The sequence below is a fragment of the Metopolophium dirhodum genome, chromosome 2 (assembly GCF_019925205.1).
Source record: "Metopolophium dirhodum isolate CAU chromosome 2, ASM1992520v1, whole genome shotgun sequence".
Lineage (NCBI taxonomy): Eukaryota > Metazoa > Arthropoda > Insecta > Hemiptera > Aphididae > Metopolophium > Metopolophium dirhodum.
Window position 1 is genome coordinate 11,502,823 of NC_083561.1, and position 25,073 is coordinate 11,527,895.

At 37.5% G+C, this 25,073-nt stretch overlaps 1 protein-coding gene across 6 annotated transcripts in view; it reads left to right on the forward strand.

Moving 5' to 3' along the window:
- Window positions 1–25,073, forward strand: part of LOC132939470 (broad-complex core protein isoforms 1/2/3/4/5-like) — an 81,132-nt gene that overhangs the window by 41,856 nt on the left and 14,203 nt on the right. For 4 of the 6 annotated variants that reach the window (XM_061006642.1, XM_061006643.1, XM_061006646.1 and 1 more), the window contains exons 2-6: window positions 14,325–14,542; window positions 14,927–15,118; window positions 15,561–15,719; window positions 21,255–21,921; window positions 24,207–24,266. In XM_061006642.1, coding sequence (XP_060862625.1) covers window positions 14,357–14,542; window positions 14,927–15,118; window positions 15,561–15,719; window positions 21,255–21,921; window positions 24,207–24,266 — 1,264 coding nt within the window. In that variant the 5' untranslated portion in view covers window positions 14,325–14,356. Of the gene's footprint in view, window positions 1–12,150; window positions 12,690–13,760; window positions 13,916–14,324; window positions 14,543–14,926; window positions 15,119–15,560; window positions 15,720–21,254; window positions 21,922–24,206; window positions 24,267–25,073 lie in introns of those variants that run through there. The other 2 variants (XM_061006641.1, XM_061006645.1) reach the window with 2 other exon arrangements.

The window sequence follows — 25,073 nt, forward strand, 5'->3', positions numbered from 1 at the left end:
AAATTTTAGTGTACATCTCTGTGAATACCGTGTAAACGACATCGCCATCGCTATTATAGTGCATTACAATCATTATATTATGTCGATAAGGATTTCTTAGCGTGTTATTTACAAAATATATTCTCACAGTCGGTAATATGTAAGCTAAACCTGTGTACAATCGATAAAAAAAAAATAATTAAAACCTCTGCATTTCTAAAAAAATATTTTAAATCATTTAAACCTAATTATTGTTTTGACTATAATAGTGAACAGTAAAGAATTTTTTTCTAATACATTAAAATAAAACATACCATAATGGCATTATATGCTATTCAATATACAATCAAACAATTGTTACTCAATACATACTTACTTAGATGCATGCATATTTTTATCGAGATTCGAAACGATTATACGTTCATTGTCATATCGATCGCAAGTATACGATAACATAAACAAAATACACATCCTACCTACGTCATATTTGTATGCGGTAGTTTTGGTCACGTTTTTTTTTTTTATTTTGCATCTACACAATTTTTTTATTTTTGAAATTTTGATGTTATTGATTTACATTGAAAATAGTTGTAAAACAAGTTAGACTAGTCAAAATAACGGTACTCTAAGTAGTTCGTGAGCTAAAAGATAAATTCAATCTTCGGATCGTTGTAAAAAACAATTTAATAGATTTATTTTTATTCAAGTGAAAGATAATCCTCTGCATTGTGGTCATTGGGTTTGTTTTTTTTTTATTTGTAGTATTATTACATTTTTAGTAGATTTTTGTGTAGGTAGGAAATATTACGATATATTGAAAATGTCACCAATGTCACCCTCGAAAAATTGTTATCACCATTTGATAAACGATTACTGCTGGTAATCATTTAAAATTGAAATGAATACCTAAATTAATGAATTCTCAAAATATCCGAATAATATTATAAAATGTCGTATTTTTATTTTTGTTGTAAACCCGTGTATCGTGGTACCTATAAAACGATTTCCCATACAAAGGTTTATACTACCAACTATAACCCCGTATAAATCACATGGGTCACTGAAATCGAGGGTTGGGTAATATAGAGCAATGAAAGTACTATAAAAAAAAAAAATATACTGCACACAATATCAACGAATCCAGCGTTTAAAATAAAGATAAAAAAAAATCAAAATAAAGTCGTGCTTTTGTACAAAATGCCGCTCGTTGGCTTTAAATTTTAAAATACTTCTATATAATATACGTATAACTCCCAAGTATAAATGAAAAAAAATATAATTTCGACGCGAGATGAATATTATTTGTTCTCATCGATTTCGCCACAACCGTAGCGCGTTGTTTGCTCTCGTTCTGTAAAACGGCCATCCCTGAGCGTAAAACCAAAACGTATTGCCCGTAAAATCACACATGCATTGTATGTATACGCCGTGCTCCACCCTCTCCTCGTCCTCGTCCTCCTCCGACGCCACCACTAATAATAATATATAGGTATGAGAGGATTTATATCTCGTATCGAGTTACGCGTCGTTTGCATATAATATGTCCTTAACGATTTTGTCAGTCCGGCGGGGACTTGGGGTTCATCCGGAAAATGGCGATACTCCTTTATGCCGTATATATGCATATGTATATTATATATATACCTACGTAGTAACAGTCTTTTCCCGAGGGAGTTCCTTAAAAACAACCGACGAAATTAAACTACCCCGCCACTGCAAAAGGCGGTGCGAACGTCTCTCGGTAGGAATTTTAAATCATCATCGGTCTGTATATATACATACGTCGTGATAATATTGCTCCATCTATACTAGCAGTGTGTTGTATATATATATATATATAATTTCCGCAAGACTGCAAGAGTATTGTGTACGCAAAAAACATCAACGTCAAACCTTCCGTGATGTATGTGTGATATTAGTAGGTATATATAACTATCAGTGCGAAGTCTGTTATGGCTTTTTATCGGGTTCGCAACTTGTTTGCCCGAACATTTTCGATATACTTATATAATATAATACTATTTTGCAATAAAATGTGTACCTTTAACCATTTTAGTCGTATCCATCTAAACTCGTCGAAAAATGATGCGTACCCACTAATTATTGTAGGTCGCCATTGTTTTATCGTCAATCGACCGAATGATCTCAACAAATCTCTACAATAGTAATATTACAAATTATAATAATAATAATAATATACAAGCCTGCATATTATAATAGGTAAACTTGGTTGAGTTATTATGTTCGGAAAACAGACTCGTCTGATTATTTTAAAATTATTAAAACGCCGAATATTCCGCACCCTAAGACGGCGGCTCTCGTATACGTATACTTCAAAAGTTCAAACGACAAGGGCTCGTTGAAAATTCGATTTTCTGATAATAATTATCGTAGGCATGTGTATATTGTATAATATACTATATTATAATAATGCATAGTACATACCTATAATATAAGTGTCGACTGCTCTTCAGTTTTTCGACATCAGCGTTTTCGCATCGTATTAGTCGCATTTTTTCAATAGCCGGCTGACTACATTATATATTGTTTTGTGTATAGAATAATATAGTCGAAAATTATATAATATATTATTGTATTCTACGTACCTAATGGAATATAATATGCAACGATATTATCTTATAATATTCTTATTATCGTAACTGTGTATTGTATTCATATTATTATCACATCATTCTCTACTCAGAAATTGGGCATGCATTTTTTCATTAAAAACTAAGTTGTGGCCTGTACATTTTTTTTCGCGATTTTTCTGGACATTTTACACGACTATGCCGGAAAATTGCCTCTCAAAAATATCAGTTTATACTCTATTTGCAATCAATACAATATATTATGTACAATGTACATAATATTATACTATATTTTTATTATGTGCTGCATGCTAATGTTTAAGATTTTTGATCCGCTCAGAAAAGAATAAAAAACATTTTGTAAACAAACAATAAGTATACATTCCGTCACCACCATAACTGCACATATCCCGATGGTAGATATCAAGCAAATTATGCATATCTGCTAGAGTTGTGTACGAAATCTGAAACTTTGAAACGATCACTTTACTTTTAACCGCATGCAACGCGTGCATATTGATCCACATCAGAGTGCATCGAGGTTAAATTGATAAGACCATACGGTGGCTCAGTTTATTGCAGCGAGTGTGGGTTCGAATACTACATCGAGCAGCGTACCTATATATATTATATCATTTAATTCTCGGTTAATTTCCTAGCATTCACGGCTCCTCCCTACCACAATTCATAATATAATTTGTTCTCATAAAATCCCCATTAATGTCAGGGCTGTGTCAATACTTGTCCAGATTCAGGTATAAAATAATAGTCGAGTTTAAATTTTAAAATGTCGGGTTTCTCATCATAATATGCCAAATCCGCCCACGATGTTCTGCGATGTCCTGAATCCGATGACGGCTACAAACTCCCGCAGTGGCAAATATAATTCTCGCTATATCTATCCTGCAAAGGTCGAGTGGGTAGTAATATAGTTATTCAATAATAGTATATTCCCATAGACGGCCAGACACCGATTGGCTGCTGAGGATCTTTGCGAATAAGGTAGGTACTGATTATTATATACTATAGACGCGGGTCGGTCACGAGCAGTAGATTGTGGGTGGTTTGTCACCGTCGTCGTCGATTGCAGTATATATATATATATATACATCACTTGTTGCTGTGTGGTGTTGGTGTTCATAATAATAATTAGCAGACCGCGAATCCCGATGACGCCAAAGTCGATTAGACGTGGGCACGCGAGCGCGTGATGTTTAATATATAATATAGTAGGTATACAGTTGTACAGATACAACTTGTAATAATATTATGTATATCGAACTGGACATGACCGTAAATAATGTATAGGTATAGTGTATATTATTGTAGGCAGCAGATGCCTATATACAAGGCACGCGCAATATATTGTGATTTGCGATTATAATAAACGCGATAGAGGAGTATATAGACTTGATGTATTTTTATCTTTTATCTTATACAATAATAATAATATATATAAAAATCTACGAGTTAAGAAAATAAACTGTAATTTTTTACCGAGCGACGAGTTTAAAGCCTCACAATTATTATAACGAAGTACGTATGTCGTATATTTTGCCATCTGCACGAACTGAACTACATCGTATGTTGGAACATTTTTTTTAAAAACAAATACGCTTGTAGATTTACCTTTCGTATTCATTAAAATAAACACTTTGATTTGTCCCGATTAGGTTAATAACATATTTTACCAATTTCTCAATAATATGCTACAATGTCAAAACGGTTCGAGTATAATATAATTACACATTTACACGTTCGTTAACAAACACATTTCGTATAATATATGTTTTATTAATAAAAATTATAATTATAATCATTAGTAAAACCCTTATTTAGTGTTTCTTACAAATTACAGTTGTATCCCAACGTGTAGGCATACCTACTAAAAAATTATTTTATTTTATCATATTATCTTAATCTTTTTACTACACATTTTACAATATTATGCTAAGAAATATTTGATCCATTTTTCCATGTTTAACTTTTCGATCGACATCAAATAAATTATAGCATACAATTTCTGGCTATCAGAATGAGAAAATTAAAATTTTATTTAAGAGGATATCAGAGCAGTGAATGTTTTCGCACAATGACTTAAGCGCAAGTGCGCCACATAGACAATTTGCGTTCAGTAAAACCAATTTTGTGTTGTTAGCTTTTAATTTTAATACTAAAGTGAACCAACCAAACTTAAAGGTTGAAATATTATCTAGGTCATGACAACTGACAACTAGGGCCATGGACTTTTGTACGTCGATTTTTGCTCAGAACTCCCGACACGGTTGTTTTAACATTATCATATTGTTCACACTAAAATTTAAATTTAAATTCTATTCTCGATGATAATACAACACCAGATTTTGTTTTAGATTAATATTATTTTAGCTGCTCTTTTTGGTTAACTAATGTCATTATAACATAATTTAGGTGCTGTTGTGATAACATATTCTATTAAGTTTTTTTAACTACTAACCTAAATAACCCTATTAAAAGTTGAATAATTGAACGATAGCTATTTTAATGATTTTTCTTACCAAAAAAAAGACACGCTTAATTAAGTGCATTCAATTTTATGAACAGATAATATTCTTACCTTTAAGTTTGATTATAAATCAATTCACTCCAACATTTAAGCATATTTAACAGAAAATGAATTATGCTGCACCCAAATTTGATATGTTGCGCTTGAGTAGTAAGTCAAGCAGTAAATATAAATAGTGCGCCGCCGAGTTCTGTCTGATATCCTATTTAGAAAAATTTGATTTTTAGCTTGTTTAAAATAATAATAGTTATATTCAAATTTTTATTTATTTGTTTATTTGTTTTTTCGTTTGTGTTGAATATGAATATTTGCGTGTTATTTTAATCTTTCTGCGTATAATAACATTGTATCATTGTATCCTATATTATAGGTACATTGACAGATGATAATCCTTTTTACACAACGTTATACAAACCTATATGGAGAAATGATCGATTTTAATTTATAAAATATATTATTATTATTGTTTTAGACACAATACCGTGTATAGCCAGTAGTCTATTGTAGAATTGTTATTTTTTAAGCGCGAATGAATTAATTTATACTATAATTTTAACGTTAAAATATTGGACAGTGAACAATAAAATAAATACATAATAATAATAAACATACGTACAATCAGACGGGATATTTTATATACAATTATCACATATACCTTATAGTTATTCATTTAAAAAAAGTTATACGATTGTATGCTGCAATATTGGTATGTACATTTCTAGGAATTTGTTACAGTTCATACTGATATTTTTGTAAAGCAATTAATATTATAAATTTATAATAATTATTTGTTAAAAAAATGTTTCACTTTATAATTTTTCCATTTCCCGGAAATGAGTATTTTAATATTCATTCTAGCTTTATTTTAATTTTTGTGATTATTTTAATCTTACAGCACGCCGATCTTAGATAATACCCATTTTTAAAATAAATTGTTATTATAATTTTTCAATCTTACGTATTATACATTTTATCTTATATATATTTTAAAGTGTCTTCTAGTATTAAAAATACGCACGCACGTTCCAGAGAATATTACCCTTGTACTACACACGTTAGCTTAAAAATGTTTCTTGTATAATATTGTTGTATGTGGTAATTGTAGCATTATCATTTATTATAAGCGTTCTACATAAATTAAGTATTTACTATTTAATATAGAAATTGTTTAAACACAATTATAAAAGAAGTAGGTAATTAACTCGAGTTAATTTTCATGATAATACCTAATATAACACCGAATTATGTATTTAATATTTCCTTTGTTCGGAGCGTGCGTATAGTAAATAATAAATATCACGGTATGAATGGTCCGATTCTCAAGCACAAAGCCAAATAAGAAATGTGTATAGGTACTAAATAAAAAAAACCACGAAAAATATTTTATTTATCATTATTCATTATATTTTAACATTTTTTATCGTGGTACGTTTGATGTATAATATAGTAAGGAAAAATAGAACCGACAGATTCAACAGATATATACGTTTACAAGTGTTATATAGGTGGTAAGTAGGTGTATAATACGGTATCACGTGTGTCGTAAAAACAGCGATGACTGCCGAGTACACGATGTGATGTATTATGTTATATTATATGCGTATTTAAGCGACACGATATAGCTGGTGTAAACGGGACGGTGATTTTCCCCGGGGCATTTCACCCTTTATTTTTGCTTTTTTTCCTACCGGACACCTTAAAGACGCCCGCGGGGGTGTTTTCCCGGAAAACGCAAACAAATCTTGACCTGTTGTACCGATATCCGTCGACTGCAGACGCTTCTCTGCTTTCCCGAACGCATCCACGGTGTTCTTATTAAATCTCCGTCCATACGTATTTTTATTTTTATTATTATTATTATTATTATTCTAATCATTTTCTTTTTTTTCACATTTACCTCAAAAGTTGTAACCTCTTTCCCTCGTATTTTCACAGAAATAAACAGGCAATTGATGCGTGGTGTGAACGACGATGATTGAAATATCTAAGTACCTACCTAGTTATAATTACATATTATATTTTGTCATTCATTTTTTATTGTAATGTTGTCTTTGTATTCGTGCGTGTCGCTGCGACGTCACGCGCGGAATCGTTTAACAACAAAATGTCTCCACTGGTTTCGTGCACGACGATGTTGAAAATATTTCATTGGTGGACAACAACTACGATAAAAAAAAAAATTGTCGCCCATAGTATTATGCCTCCGTAGATAAATTAAAATATTTAATGTACCATTTATACGTCCGAACAACAAAACGTTCCAATACACGATTTTTGGTATAGTCGTCGCCGAATATTTTATGCGTTTATGTTTTTTCAAATTAAGTACGAGGTTTCACGATTTAAATCCGTATACATAAATATATATATAAAAATAATAATAATAATAATAATAGATTTTAAATCCGTACAAAACACGCGCGAGACTGGTATGGAAATTGTAACGCCAATCGGGCGGCACATGTCGCGCCGCCGAGAATATTATTATTATAATAATATTTTATGTTCGTCTATATTTGCGTAGAGCGTGTACGAGTATACGTACTACCTATATATAATAATATAATATGATAGTCGTGTTGTTCGCCATTCTTCCTAGTGAATGCTATTTAAACGCGAATAGATCGTATACATAGAGGTGCTGCTAATAAAAATCAGCGCTGACCTGTTTTTTATTTAATTTTTTTACATTATTTTTTCTGCAACTCTCTAAACTTGTGAATTTCCAGTTTTAACTCGCCGTCACATGGACAATCTAATTTCTGAGTGTGTGTTTATATATATTATTACTATTATAATATACGCAATGTGTAAAACTTTTAACATAATACAAACGTTTAAGACTAACCGCCACCACGCGTTGTTATTCGTACAACAAGTGATGCGGCTGTGGTATATAATAATAGTACATACATTATATTATTGTTATTATAATGTTGTTACACCGTGCATTTTGGGTAAGCTGGTTATATTATACATACACGCGTGTGAAGTGCAGGGTCGGCATATTATAATATTGTGTTATATATGAATTATTGTACTACTGGTACAGAACCGATCGCGTCTAAGCCGAACGATGGACGGTAAAAAAACAAAAACAACAAAATTACGCGAAGGAATAAAATGGCGCGATATATGTTTTTCCGTTTATACGAAAAAAATACACTTCCGCGAGTTTTGCGCGTTGATCGCTTGCAGTGACGGCATTTTATTATTTTTTTTCCGCTCCGATAAACAAGCCGACTCGAACGTCGCCCGCTCGCACGCTATCATTTTGGACAGGTCAAAAGTCGCGTCGAAAATCTCGCGTCGGCTCGTCGCGCTCACTCCTTTTATACTTTAAGGAGCAAATTCCGTCGGTTTCTGTTAACCATTTCAAAAAACCGAATTACCATGTACCTATAACCACGTAAAAATGATACTGTATATGCATACCTACGCATTATGTCGGCCTGGCCGCGTATTCTTTTATTAAAAAAGAAAACTAAACCCTTATATTTCCTATGAATATATTCTACACCCTTGTAGAAGGTATCTATAAATAAAATAGTTATACCCCAATCATAATGTTACAAAATATGAAAATTCTTTTTTAATAGTATTTTTTTTTCAACCGGTACTCTTTAGCTTATTACTTATTACGGAAGAAAAACTTTTAATTATTTTTTTTAACATTTTTCTAAGATTCGTTTTTAAAGTTCAAATTTTCCAAAATGATGTTTACGCGTTAAATAAAAAATAAGGTCTAGATAATAATCCTCTAAATTAACACTGCACTCTTATCAAGAAATATTTATAATTTAAAATTAATTTTACTTAGGTATTGTATTGTATCTACTGTAATTTTAAGGTATCATCGCGGTTTCATTAAATACTAAATTAACTTATACTTACGCAAATGAAAAATGTCGGCTCGTAAAAAACTAAGATAACTGATAAGTGTTAAATGATACTATGATTATTATTTAAAAAAATGTTTAGTTGATTATAAATAATAAATATATATTTTAGTTTAATAGCTTATTAATAACAATAAAACTCCAGAAATACTCAAGAATGAGTTACTGCGTAATAATGTTAAGTTTCCATACAATAAAGAACAAAAATGAAAAATTATTTATCTGCGTTTTAGAACGAGTCACACAACGCTGAACGTTTTTCTCTAATTATTGATTTTTCCACACCCTCCTATAAAATTTTGTAACGTAAAAACCGGAAGAACTGATTTTGAATATTTATTATTTCGCTGCATTCATTTTGACGAATTCGCTTAAAATGTAGTTTTGGTTTTAAATCAAGAGTAACAATTCTAATTTGAAACGCTGAAACCTATCTAAACACATAGGTATATAATATATACATGTAAAATAAATAATACTTCATAAGTACACCTATAAAGTTTATTCGTAATTAAATAAATACCGACTACGGGGTACTAAGAGGTGGGTACCGAATTATTTCAAACTAATATAAATTCTTCCTGTTTCGATTAATGTCACATAAAAATAAAAATTAATAATAGTAATAACAACAACTGGAGACCCATCGTCGTGCGCAGTAATCGTTTTTCAATATACCTACAAAGTAGAGAGTATTTTGTTCGTTTCGTATTGTTTTTAGTCAAAGTCTCATCCCAGCGGATCCTATGTAAATTATATAATACATATGTATAGTTATAATATCGTCCAACGATTATAATAAATAATAACCATATCACAACCAATATTGAATATTTTAATATATACGTAATATATAGGAACTTAGTGTAAATTAGCAGTCGTCTTCAGTCAGATGTGCAATTTTTTGTTTCACCGAAAAAGCTTTTAAGTCGTATTCGTGTTATATCGTATATCAAAGTATATTTATGTATGCGCACTGAGTGTAACGCTTGCAGTAAGTTTTTACTTTCATCCTCGCTGACAGGGTCAGGTGTCGGAGAGGCGCCGCGCCGCGGGGATATATCCTCTGCCGACGTCGCCGCCGCCGCCGCCGCCTGCACCTCCGTCAGCCACTGTTATATTACGTTGACCGCTTTTAACGGGTCATTAAAATCTGCAAATTTTAAACGCCTAATGGTTCGTGCGACGTTTTTAAATCGCTCTTTAATCGGACGACGAAACGTTCGCGAGTTTCTGCAGGACACGTGCAGAATTGGCCGTGACGACTCGAAGTTGTGCACAATTCGCTCGCGCCAAGTCAGCCAACTACAATTTATATAATATTAAAAAGTTTGACCGCTTAAAGGCATTCCGTCGTGGTTGCAGCGTGTTTTCGCTTTCATCCAAATAGTTTCCGCATTCGTATTATTTATTTATTTACCATTTTTGTTTTGTATATATTATATACTATAACATATATTTTGAGTTCTGCGGCGATGTAGTAGCCGAGATTTTAGGTAGCTGATGGCATATACAATACGATACAAATTTAATGTGTTTATTGTATCATATTGTATATGAACGAATCGTCGCTGCTGCAGAAATGTTGTGGCGTAACGCCAATGTACATGCGCGCGCGGGCACATTATATACGTACCTACCTGAGACCTTTATAATATATACGCGTGAATATATGTGTTTTATAACAATACGAGACGTGGCGATAAATCATCGTACGGGCGGCGGTTACCGATCAAGGATTTACGGAATAATATTTTAAGCGTCCGCCGCGTCGCGGGAGAAGAGAGAAAAACGGCAGCATAAAAGGCTTTCTACCCGCCGCGCCGCCGCCACCACTCCGCCACACCTGTATACACATATATATATACCTGCCACGACGACGACGACGATGACGACGATGACGATGAGGCCTGGGCCGCTCGCGCTGCATATATAGGCCGGAGCGCTGCCGATCCGGCGTCGGTGGTGGCGGTTTTTCTAGAGAAAATCTGGGTAGGTTTACATTTTTTTACAGCCTCCCCCTCCGCTGTGCCTCATCTGCCACACGGCCGACTCTTTTCTCTTCCGCTGCCGCCGCCGTTACCACTCGCTCTGATCACGGCGCGCGTGGGCCCTCAGCTTCCGACCCGCGTTCGGTATTGATTCGGCGCTCATAAATTACATTTGCCTAGTAAAATGAGAGAACGACACCGCCGCCGCCACCGCTCTGTCATTGGTCGTGTGTAGGAAGCGGGGTGAGACGGCGGTGCGAGCGCGGTGGCGACGACGACGAAGAAGGAAGCGGTGGCAGTGGCGTATATATGTAGGCTCGGCGGACGGGAACGAACCGTATTCCTCCGCCGCCGCCGCCGCCGCCGCCTGTACACAGTACAAACACACACACACACGTACATATAAATTATATACGCGCGCGGGCGAAAACGAGCGGTGGCGTATATATACGAGCGCGGTGCGTGTGCGAAGGGGACGACGAAAAACGCCGAAGTGCTCGATACCCCGGGGGTAGTAAGGTGCGCGGATGAACGAGAGCGGTGGCTAGGTGGGTGGCCTGAGTGGTGGGTGTAGGGTGGGGGATGAGGGTGGGGTGGTCGGAGGGATTCCCGGGGATCCTGTGCGAGTGGGGACCAAAACGGAATGAAAGTTGAATAACAATGTTCACTATTTATAGTAGTGTGTTAAAACGAATTAAATTTTTTAGCGGCGGCACATGCGCGGCGGCCTAAGCGGGGTGGTGGCGGCGGCGGCACGGGGGGCGGCCGCTTTCGCGTATAGGGCGCGCGGACGAATTTAATGATTTTTTTCTCTTTTGCTTTTATCCCCCCACGCCCGCCGTTACACTCTCTCTCTCGAGCGCGCGCCGCACTCCCACTCCGTCGTCGCTCCGTCGTCGGCGCGCTCTGCTCCCTTATCAAGGGGTTGCCGCCTACTCCCCCGCGTCCGAGCCCCCGGGTGGATGATGCGGAGGGCGGGCGCGGTGCGAATTCCGGTTACAAACGCCCGCCGCGGCGCACGGAGTACCGTGCCGCGGTGGAGGGGCGGGTGGGCGGACCAGGCCGGGTAGGCCGGGTGGGTGGGGGACCCACTCTCTCTCATTAAACTGTACGAATATGCAATTTTACTTTCTCGGTTTTTACCCCCTAGTAGTTTATTGCTAGTCATGTTTTTGAGTTGTCTATAGTTCCGCCGCGCGGGCTCTCGTCAACCGCATCATCTCCGTCGCAACCGCCGCGGGCACGCACGCGATTCGCACGCACTACCATATATTACACATTACTCGCGACATCGACGATCACCATCATAATAATTATCACCGACGACAATAATTATTATTGTTATATTATTATTATTATTATTATTATTTTACACATTAAATGAAAAAAATTACACGCGACAATCACTCACGCGTAATTAATACATACATACTAATTTAAATATTAATTAATTAATTAATTAATTACCGTTGATAGAAAAAACTAATTAATTAACTCAATTATCGTTCTGTTAATTTTTTCCCTTCCCCGTAAATCAATAGTGCACCATCGAAATACAATAATGTACCTAAAATAAGATATCCGCACAAATCGCACACATGTCGTTTATTCTTCGCATGCCTGCGGCGGCCGTGAACCGGTCACCGATGACGAGATCTCATTCGACTACCGGACAATAATATAGGTAAGTCATCTCGGTAGCACGATAACGCAATACTGCAGTAATACTCCGTCGGATATTATTTATTATATTTATCATATTAAAATTCGTTTACCTAAAATTAGAAATCAAAAATGTATCGAATAATAAAATAATGTATTAATCAAATAATATTATTATAATAATATGATGACCGAAGTAATATAGCATAAACAATCGTAGTCGTAGTCGTCGTAGTCGTCTTAACTGTAGCGTAGACACGCGTGTGCGGTACAATATTGTTACGAAGACATAATATTTTGAATTTGAATATTATTATATTATTATGTACGATGAATGGCGGCAAAAGTCGCGTGTTTATCAGCGCACTTATCGCTTACCGACGCGAATTTCGTCGCCGTCTTCGCAGCCGCGGCCGCGTAGTGGTCGACGGACGTGGAGTATATCGGGCGAGAGCGCGGCGCGCGGCGTCGGCGGTGGCACGCGTGTACACGCCGCGTGTGTGTGGCCGAACACCGGCCGCCGGTTGTATGAATGGGCGCCCCTGTCCTGTGCCGCCACTACCGCCGCCCCACCCGTACACGCAACGTGTACACACTCACACGCGTTCACTCGCGCGCCCGCCCGCTCGTCCACTCACGCGGACCACACGGTGTCGCCGCCTGCCCACCTGTTCGCGGTGTGGCACGGTATATACGGTCGACGACGGACGAAACGCGCGCGAAAAGAGGGTGAACCCCTTCCGACCCCCACCCCCCCCCCCTAAGGACAGCCTCGTGACCGCCAACGCTCCTCCACGCGCGTGAGACGGTGACGGCCGTCTCGGAGATGACCCCCTCCCCCCCACATGTCCCGCAAACCAACCCCGCACCCGACGCCCCCATTCCGACGGCACGCGTGTTCCGCGTATTTATTTCAGAAACGCGCGCGTGTATTTTACCCGACGTCGCCGTCGACGTGCTTGTTATTGTTATTATTGTTGTTGTTGTGGCAGAGGTTGTTGTTGCTGTTATCACCGCATTTCGCTCTCGTCGCGCGTGTGTCCTCGCGGGGCGGCCGTTCCGGCCGGTGAGTAGGAAAATACGCGGGAAAATATTTACATCGCGGCAGTACGGCGTTGTAGTTCTCTTGGCGCACACCGAAAAGTATTACCGAAAGCATAATAATATCATTCTACGTTTTAATACTCGGATCACGTTTAGCTACAATTTTCGATGGATATCATGTCGATTTTTATATCGCCGTTACCGGTACATTATATAGTAGTTTACGCATATACATAATATATATTATATAATAGGTATTATAAGTTGATATTATGTGCGGCGACGATTAATTATTAAAAACGGTTATTATACGTTGGCTAGGTTTTTGTTTTTCAGTTTTCCTTTTTTCCCTTCGTCGATAATAATCGTTATTAATCGCCACGCCTATGCGCATAATATAATATACGGTGGGTCAGAGTTGTATTTGAAAACGAGTATTATATATATCGTATTCATGATAGATACTATATTACATCATTTTTAACTATTTTATTAATGCGTTTTCGCATAACCATGCGATTAAAATGAAAAATGTCGCGCGCTTGATATAGTGCGATCTGTGTTTTCTTAAATGTCTAACGCCGTCTCGTTTTTTTTGGTTTGTTTAAAACAGGCGGGACAGTGTCGACCGAAGCCCACTGCGTGATGGGCGACCTGCAGCATTTCTGTCTGCGCTGGAACAACTACCAGAACAGCATCACCACAGCGTTCGAGAATCTGAGAGACGATGAGGACTTCATCGACGTGACGCTGGCATGCGACGGCAAGAGCCTAAAGGCCCACCGGGTGGTCCTGTCCGCGTGCAGTCCATATTTTCGGGAACTGTTGAAAGTGAGTATAATATCCACACCTGCAGGGATCACTGTTTAATACTTTTGGAGGGCCTCTTTAGGAATTCGGAATTTTTTTGGGGAGTCATCAAAACGTAATGTATACGTGTGATGTACATATTATTATGTTTATTTGAAGAAAGTAAAAAAAAAAAAATCGAATTAAAATTAATGAAAATCTCATTTACCTAATTCACTTTCAAAAATAAATAATTTAATAAATAAATAAATTTCTCGTCTACGGGCTAGATAAAGTTCGTCCACTTGCTTTCATCATCCCCCTATAGCTATAACTGATCTATACTCAACCATCCGCGCCTATATAAAGTGACTTCGCGGTATACGACTGCAGTCGATGATTTACGTTTGTATCTTTGTTGCGCAGAGTACGCCGTGCAAACACCCAGTGATCGTGTTGCAAGACGTCGTTTTCGATGACTTGCAGGCGCTGGTTGAGTTCATCTACCACGGTGAGGTAAACGTCCACCAGAGGAACCTGAGCTCGTTTCTAAAGACCGCCGAAGTTCTCAGGGTCAGCGGTCTCACGCAACCGTCCGATTCCACTACCGCCAACGACGTGAGTATACACAACTTCAGTATATTTTATTATTATATGTTTAGCTTAATATGATACATTATGTATAAGAATCATGTTTTATCGATATTACCCATTTATGCGATTTTATAAACATTCGAATTTTCGGAAACGTTTTTTAGAATTTTTCCGTTCCATAGGCAAATGTATTGTTTACCTGCGATACGATGTTATAACGAAGTTTTAAAACTGTCACAACAATTTAATCACAGGGCCTCCGGCCTCGTCGTTTTCCGAGCATAAAATGTATTCTTATTTTCTCGACGTTTGGAAATTTTGTTTATGAGGAACGTAGCCCATCTTTTTATATTATGTTTACATTAATTATAATCGCAATACATTAAATGTTCACGTGCATACCTATACGTTGTCCGTGTTTAATATTATATGACATAATTATGTTCACGTGTCCGCTTGTTTTCAGCATGCCGCGAGGCAGTCTTCCGAGACACCACCCGCGGAAAACTCGTTTCTTCAGTCGTTCGCCACACAAGCATCTGAAGGCAGAGTGTCACCACAGGTCAGACAGAGGAAAGGTTTTCCTCAACAATCACCGTCGTCCATACCTTCACCGCGGTCAAAGGTAAGACCATTTCCGTTTCCACGTTTATTTTTCATATTATAGAAGGGTAGAATGATTTTTCCGATTATATCAGTGGACCTCGCGATGTACGTATCGGTAACAATACATTATATATACAGCTATAAGGGTGTCCATTAAATGGTAATCGTCCTATATACGCTATACCCACCTCTTGCCTAAATTTACCTGACTATTTTCTGAAATACTCTTCATATAATATGTGAGTCAATAAATCGGATACTGTAAAATATTCATATAATAATTATTGGCTATCTCGTCTCAGAATTTTAAGAAACGCGAAAACAACAGATTTCATTTTTTTTTTTTTATTATTTCTAAGAGCAAAAATCACTGTAAATTCTCGTATTGTACAATTGGAGAACTTTGTACACAGGGCAGCGATAACTTTCCGGTGTCAAATTTTGATTAGGTATTAAATTCGCATTAAACGTCACATTGGTACTCACACGTTATTTGGTGATGACTGATGACTTGATTCAAAATGAGAATTCGCAACGATAAATGCGTATTTATGCGTGTTGTTTATATTGTACACGCCACAGTGATTATATCTGCATATAACATAATAATATATTCTTATAATTGTATATATATATTAGTATATACCATGTGCAATATTATGTGCGTCTTGACGAATATTTCATTATTCCTATGTCACCATAATATAATCAAACCAATATTCAATAATGACTCATTATGGTCTCCTGCTCGGTGCAACCTGGTTTTTCATTCATAATGATAATAATAATAATAATTGTTGTGGATGTGTTGGCGTTTTGTATTGTTATTGTTCTTGTCGGTACTGCCAAGTAAATTATAATAGAAAACAAACATTATCAACGCAATACGCCGTAATATCTCGTATTCTCGTGTATTGCATATTTTTGTTAAATCTCTAGAAACTATTGTATACGATATTCTCATTGACGAAATGCATTTCCCGCGTACCAAACAAGCGTGTATATTATGCTCGCATATATATTGAAAAACAAACAATGAAACGTGTTTTTCTTTTCGTTCAGGGCTTTTTCTTACCCGAACGTTTGTTTTGAATAAATAATGCATTGGCCGTGACCCTGCAGTATATTATATATAGGTGGTAGGATCTACACTATAACTTAAGCTCAATAATATATGCACAATGCACATGAACATGCATGCATACGACCACTACGACATAACAGAAACTTCCGCACCACTGCAGCGGCTAAAGTCAACAGTTGTTGTTTATTTAATAAAACATTTTCTCTGCCAAGTTTAAAATTATATTCCTTTGATGATGACATTTTTTTTCTGCCAACCCGATAGCAACAAAAATGCATATTGTTTCGAGGTGAACGATAGGTATACAAAGATATTATAACTAGAGATATAACTAAGATATATTGTTAAAATGTGACTCGATTAGTGGTGTAGACGGACATTTTCATTGGAGGTGGGGGGATATATTATATTCATTATTTCTAAGATAAATCGGAAAGTAGGGCCCTCAGCACTGACATTATATGTATGCATATCCTCCCGTGAATACATCCATCCGGTCTTACGGATATTTTTCTTTACTATGATTAATAATTGTTTTCACGTTGTGGTTAATTTTTGCTTTGGAAAACTCAGTAGTACATCACAGTGAAGCCGTATCTCGTAGGTACATATTATATAGATAATTTTCCAATGCGGTTGAATACAACATAGTATGCGTACATGCATGATATAATATATATATAGTAGGTATTATACATTAATTAATAATTATAATTTATAATAATAATAATAATACATAATATTAGCACACCGGGCAAACTCTATGTCGAACGCTCTTAGTCCATATAGACATATTAAATCTGCGCGTCTCCCATACTCTGCCTACATTAGGTTGCCTAGTGCCAACCTTAGTAGAAACAGATGACCTTACCATATGATAGGGAAAATAGCGTAACTTGTATGGCATCTTCTTCTATGATGGTTAATAAATTCTCTCTCGATATTTTAATGGTTATAAATGGACGAGCTTGTATGCTATATTGCTATCTTTATCTTCCAATCCTGGACCCATCTCTCTCTCTACTTTTAGTCCATTTCTTTTCTATAGGTCTTGAATTAGCCCAACCATCTCGAACATTGAAACTTCCATTTTACAGAAACTAATGCGGAATGGGCAAAAAAAAATAAAATTACATAAATTTGGTTATATTTCTCAAAAATATTTCGTTAAATTTAAGTTCGCTGTGTGAAAGTTGCACTGTATATTGTTTTTGTTTATACGAACAGGTAGAATACAATATAAAATACGGCGTTCGGATCCGATGGTGAATAAAGGGTGACCTTTTATTATGTACGCCTTTAAGTGATATATATATATATTTACAGTTATATTAACTCGTATAGGAAAGAGTGATTTCGCTGCAGTCGGTTTACGGTTTCAAAGGGTCGTCGTCGGGACACGACTAATGTTTCGATATGTTACGACGAGGGCCGCGTGTGACTAAAGGTCAGCGGCGGGGAAAGAGTTTGAGAAGTCTTTAAATCGTGCATTGTCGAATGCCCAGTACCGGAAGCGTCGGTGATATTCGTAATCAGATTCAAATGTTTCTCCAATATGATGCGTTAAAGTCAACCCCACGCGATCTGCTGGAGTGACTGGGCGTCCTAAATACGCGTAAATAATACGCGAGGGGGATTATTACAATAAATATTCGTGTCACACGATCTTTATAATGCTTTTAGTCGACTTTCGACCGGCAAAAGCGAAAACGCGCTGTGACGTGATTGTATTTGTAAGCGTTTACCCGTTTGTGTTTGACGACGACGACAACGGTAGGTATAACCGTTGAAAGACAAATATTAAATCGCGAAAAAAAAAATCGAGTAATAAAAATAAACATCGCGAGTAAAACACGTTACGGGTCGTTGTAGCGGTCGTGACGGCGTCCCGCAAAAAAAAATAAATAAAAAAAATCATAAATATATAATAATACACACACACACACACACACACACACACACACACACACACGTGTTGATGTATGAAAAGAGATGATCTTATTCGCGTAAACCGAACGAAACGGTTCACAAAAGCGGTGGTGCGCGCCGGAGGAGAATATGGAAAAAAATGAACGTGTAAAAAGAAAAAAAAAATCCGAGAGAGAATATTTTCCGGCCGGCGAAACGCTCAAAAGTCTGTAGCGTTCGTGTAAACAGTTTACAGTGCCCGCCGTTTTCTTTTGTTATTTTACGACTCTTTAGAGAAATCTTATAGTAAACAAAAACAAACTCCTCATAATAATTATTATTTTCCTCCATCGCGTTATTCGTATTATAGGAGGTGGTACCTATATACCAATGACCGGATAAAACGAAAAACAAGACATAAGCTGTTGACGGAATTTCTCGTTTACATTATGTCGTATAGTCGTCGTGCAGTCTATTTATTTAATTTATTTTACGCCCCCGAAACCGTGAATGATCGATTCGGCAGACGGTAATAAAATATTTGTTAGACAATGTTCCAAAGTTGCGCTATACATACAAGAGCATTATTTCCATTGTGCCGGTTAATGCGCCGCGAAACCGGCCAACTTTCGATTTTCGTTTACGACCGAATTTAAATTCGTCATTTTAATACATATTATTACCGTTTACGAAAGATACGTCGTCGTGGCCCGTTTCATTTCGTGTTCCAATATTGACGGACTATGCAAAGTTGTAGCGAACGTTTCGCGCGAGGTGTTGTTTCGGCATCGCGGGCAAAGTGAATTACCGGAGTTTCCCGGACGCGGAAATGGCGCCTGCAGAGTAAATAAAAACAAACGCGTATTATATCTAAATATCAGCTTTTTGACTTTATTGCGCATTAGCCGTGCGCATTTTCCGCGCGCAAAAGTCAAACACGTATTAGAGTTTATATAATCATAATCCGTATATAAACGTGTGCGTACAAAACAATAAACACCGCGCTCTGCGTCAGTGCTTGTAACGAGTAGTGGTGGTGGGAGGGGGGGGGGGGTGAGATCTAGTGGGTCTCGTTTTTCTTACGGAATTCTATACAACTGTTTATCCTAGTATTCGATATGTAATATATTTTTGGTTTTGAGGTTACAACGTCATAATAACTTATAAGCTAGTATACCTACATGTTTTCCGGCAATGGCATATGATGCACATAAATCCCTCATAAATATATTATAATATAATACATTACTGATGGATTTATCAAACAAATATTTTTTTAAATCCTCCCTCCCCTCCTCTCGAACAAACCCTGGCTCCGCAACTGGCCCGCGTACGAATAATATGCAAATACGCGCTTCCGATAAATACCTATATTGGTGACGATTATTTTAAAGATCGTAGGAGTATATACCTCTATACAGAAAAATTATCTACAGTTAAAAACAGTCGAGTATATGACATAAAATTGGCAACGGCGAAGCCTCGTGAATCACGAGGTACCTCTGTGGGAACGCTGTAAAAATGGCGAAAGTCAAGAACATTAAATTACAATGGCAACATCCACGCGGAGAGGGGATCTGCACCCCTCGTATACTGCAGTTATACTATAGATAGGATACAGGTTCACACTATAGGTATACATTAATAAACTATAAAATAGTAACGATATGTGTGATGCTGAATATCCGTTATTTATTCTCGACAAAAACTAACATTATAAAAAAAAAATATACATATTAACAATACAAATTTTGAAGCCCCTGTAACGCGTTTATTATTTACGTTTTCAGCCGTTTAGAACGCGCATTAAGTGTAAGTATAATATTATTGTTTACAAACAAAAATGGAGTGAGGTTGACATAATAATATAACATTAAAGCGTTGTGTGGATAATACTATATTATGATATGAAGGAAAATTACCCTGAACCGCGTGCATTTATAAACAGGGTATGGTAGCGCTGCAAATCTTTTATCATAGCAATGATTGTATTTTCCGTATACGAAACGCGTTCGATATAATATATAACATATATTGCTTCATGCGATGGTTAAAGAGAGTAGGTGGGGTTTTCTCTCTTTGTGGGTTATATACCTATCCTATAAACATCGACCACCTTCACCACGACTATTCCAATGTTAAATATTACTTTAGGTAAAGTATACGTAAGCAGATAGAATAGTGTTCGCGAGATTAAAATGTTGGACTTGCCGGATCAACGGTTCTTATAATGCAACCTTCCTCAATTGAACTTCAAGACCCCTTCACCCTCCTATTATTACGAGTCACGACATCACGTTCCCTTTGCAATTCCATCCCACACCACCAACTAGTGGCAATTACGCTCGTAGTCATCCAATTCACCATCATGCCAATAAACACTACCCTTCTATAGGTTTATGGAAATACTTTTGTCCTTCACATTAAACTCTTTGATACTTGTTGTTTTATATATTAAGTACATTCTTGTAATTCTTGGGCTTCGGCCTGGTTTGTTGCAATAAAATATAATAATAATAAAATAGAAACAGGTAACATAACATTGTATTTTTCTTGTCGCAGGAAAACTCTCCGATACCGTTGAAACGCACCAACAAGACTCCGTCGAACCCGTCTTCGGGCGGCGGTGGCGGTGGTGCCATGCCCATCGGTGGCGGAGGCATGGACCTGTCCGAGAGGACGTCTCAACACAGTCCCAGCTCGGCGGGCAGCCGGCCCAACTGCATCGACGACGACGACGCGGGCGAACGTTCGGACGGTGGCCTTGGCGGTGCCGTCGGGAGTAACGGCCACAGCAACGGACATCTACCGCACAACCTAAACCTCCACCAGCAGCAGCAGCAACAGCTCCACGACGAACCTCCGATGGACTATTCGCGGACGCACCAAAACCACCAGCAACAGCAACAGCCGCCACCTAACGCCCTGCAACAGCTGCAGGACACGGCGCAGAACCTGATGATGTCTCGCCGGTCGCCCGCTGAAGTCAAGACCGAGCCGATGGACACCGCGTCCGCGGCGGCCGTCAACAGCGGCAGCGCGTACGCGGACGACAGCAACGACTCGGCGGCTGACTTCACGGGCGTCCACCCGGCCATCGGCATGTCCGAACCGGACGACACGTCCTACCAGAGCCATCACTCGTACCTGGACAGCAAGTTCTTCGCGGCCGCGGGCGCCTCGTTCAACTTCAGCATGGCAGCCGCCATGGCCGCAGACTCGTTAGCGGGCAAGTACAACTCAATATTGTTAATAGACACTTATATAATACTGACTCGGGTGCGCCGTTTTGGGTTCTTGGTTGTGGGTGCCCAAAAGACTGGCACGTCGTTTTTAAATAATTACCCATCCGGCGATGATAAGATTTAAACGGCTATTTTATTGTATAGGAACTTGTAGACTTTCTTTTGCTTTTCAACGCATTTGGACGGAAAAATATCAATTTCTGTGATTTGTTATTGGCATCAGTCAACGGTTAGGACTTTCATAGTTCATATTATGTCACGCACACGGTTATGATTTGTTTTAACGACAACATTGTGTCATGTAAAAATAATGTATTTTATGATATATGCATAATATTAAATTTAGTATCAGTGGTAGTCGGACCACGGCAAACATTTATTTGAAAAGTAAAAAACTCACCCTGCTGCCCCCTAATTACGAGCCTGCAGAATACATTTTGCTCTTATTTTTAATATTGCATTAGTAACATTTCAATCTCCATCGCTCTCTCTATTCCCCTCTCTCTCTCTCTCTTTATCTATCTATATTTCTATTTATAGATCGTTGCCAATTTTCGCACAAAATGTCGTGACGTCACACGCCCGTGTACTTTTTTATACCTCGCCGGACACACGATCCGCCACTGCCGAGACCGGTTTCCTGAAATTCCGTAGGTGAAAATTTGCCCGTCTACAATGAGACGACGCGTACTTACTTACGACAGTGTGTGTAATATATTAATATTATATAGGTGCACTAGTAGGAGGTGGTAACCGCCGCCGCCGCCGAATATAAAACGTATCCTACTAAACTCTTCTAGCGGCGCGCGTGTGCGGATTAGACGAGTTACACCTATTTTTCCATACATTCGTGTGGGCCACGACGTGGTCAACCTTATGTACCGTGCAGACGTCTGCAGTAATATACGTATATATATATACTAATAATATTCCATAGGTAGGTTAAGTGTCTATAACCTACGATTGGGCCATAAATACGTTTTTATTTTTTTTTTTATTTTTCAAAAACCGGATTCGTATTTTTCTCCGTCGGTTTACAGTAACGCGGGTTTTGGGTATGGGTATACCCGACTATATTAAATACCTATATACTCTATACCTATAACCGCGAGCGCACCTATTTATAACGTATATACATACGTCACTAGCAAATAATATAATATTGTAATAATTTAATAACATGTCGTTTCTGTGACCGACTCTCGTATATTATGTTAAACGCGTACCCACCTCCTATTGTATATTATCGTACATTCGTGCATTAGACGCAGCCGGATAAGTCACCAACGGTGGTTATAATATTAAATGGTTATACGCCTTATGAGAGGACGACGAAACGCGAACAACGGCATAGTACGGTCATAGGTAATAATTACTGTAATAATATTAATTATTATTTATTACTATTCGTACATCTCACGCGGTATGGCCCACTATCGCCGACACGCAGTCATTTGATATTTCACAATCGATCGATGGAGCGTCTTTTACATGATGTATGCATATACATATATATAACATTCTTGTCGTATACGTCATCGGCTCCTTTCGACCCAAAAATCTTGCATTGCCCTTTGTAAGGTCAATTTCGTCGCACCCGTCTCGTCGTTTTAACGATATGCAGGTGGTACACGACATATTATTCAAGATTTCTAAGATGTTTCGGTCATCGGTGCAATATACCGAAGCAAAGTTACATGATGTACCAGCGAAACGTACCGACCCGTATCGGACTCGTAGTAGTTACGTTACCTATCGATACGCGTATCGAATTCTTCTTCTCGAAAATCTTGAATATTTCGCTAAACTACGACAATATAGTTGAGTTATAATAATTAGTAGTCCGTGACGACGTCAGACTTTTTATACCTACCTATAATACTCTAATATAATAATATAAATATCGTTAAAAACATCGATGGCGCTCGCCCCGATCACTGGTCTGCTGCGAGCATTCGATCTCCTTGTTAAATTGATACAGGCATGCGCTACTACGATAATATATTATATACATATTCCTATTCCCCCCACGCGAAATCAAAGTCCCTTCTCTTTGGATCTGAGACGAGCGTGATGAACGAGATGATGATTGTTGTATAATATAGACTATATAGAGTATGATATTGTATAGTAGGTAGGTAGCTACATTAAAAAAAAAAAAAAAACATTTGTTTAAATTAATCGCCTTATACATTGCCCGATTATTATTTTTGATTTAAATTTGTTAGGCATGATATTAATGTACCGGTTTCGTTTCTGTTTATCACAGGTCTCAACAATCACAACCATACCAACGTGATGGAGGCTCTAGGAGGCTCCAGTTCTCAAGGTAAGAATAAATAATATAATATATACCAAAATAAATACATTTACTATCGGATTCGTTACAACTGTACTTACTGTATTGGCTCGTTCTAATTATGATAATATTATATACGTCCGTCGGACGTCGTCTCGTCATCGAGACTGTATCTTGTGTTTACGAATATTTACGCATGTATACGCGTATATAGGTAGGCTACGACAATCGAGTTATGATAAGTTTGTGTCGAGTGCATATTTTTATTTTCAGTATAACGCTTGTCTGCTTCTCATCACCCTCTCGCCCCGCGAAATTGTGTACGTTCAATTATATACGTATAACGCAAAGGAGACACACTGTACGCTGCAATAACATAATATATATATTATTTTAAAATAGTCCGTCTGACTCTCGTTAATTACTTCAAGTCTGCGATACAGACAAAACGTATACGTCTAGTATGTGCGAAACTAATAATGATACAATATTATGATAATATAAATGCTATTGATAAAGACAGCGGCGTTTTTGCGAGTGAAGCGGCCGTGACGTATTGTCGAATTGTTGTTCAAACAAAGTAATATAACAACGATATTATAACACGGTGCATCGATTTTAAGTGACTTCAATTATTATTATTATTATTAGCGGGCATATCAGAATAAGAAACGGCGAAGATATTTTACAACGTGACATTGTATATAACATTATGTACTCTAATGCCGCACACATATACTCTATACATACCTATATTATATATTTTATAAGTTAAAGCCGTTTTAGATCCCGTTGGCTTTTGTAACTTTTCTGCGACAAACTCGGCGGTTGGTAGTA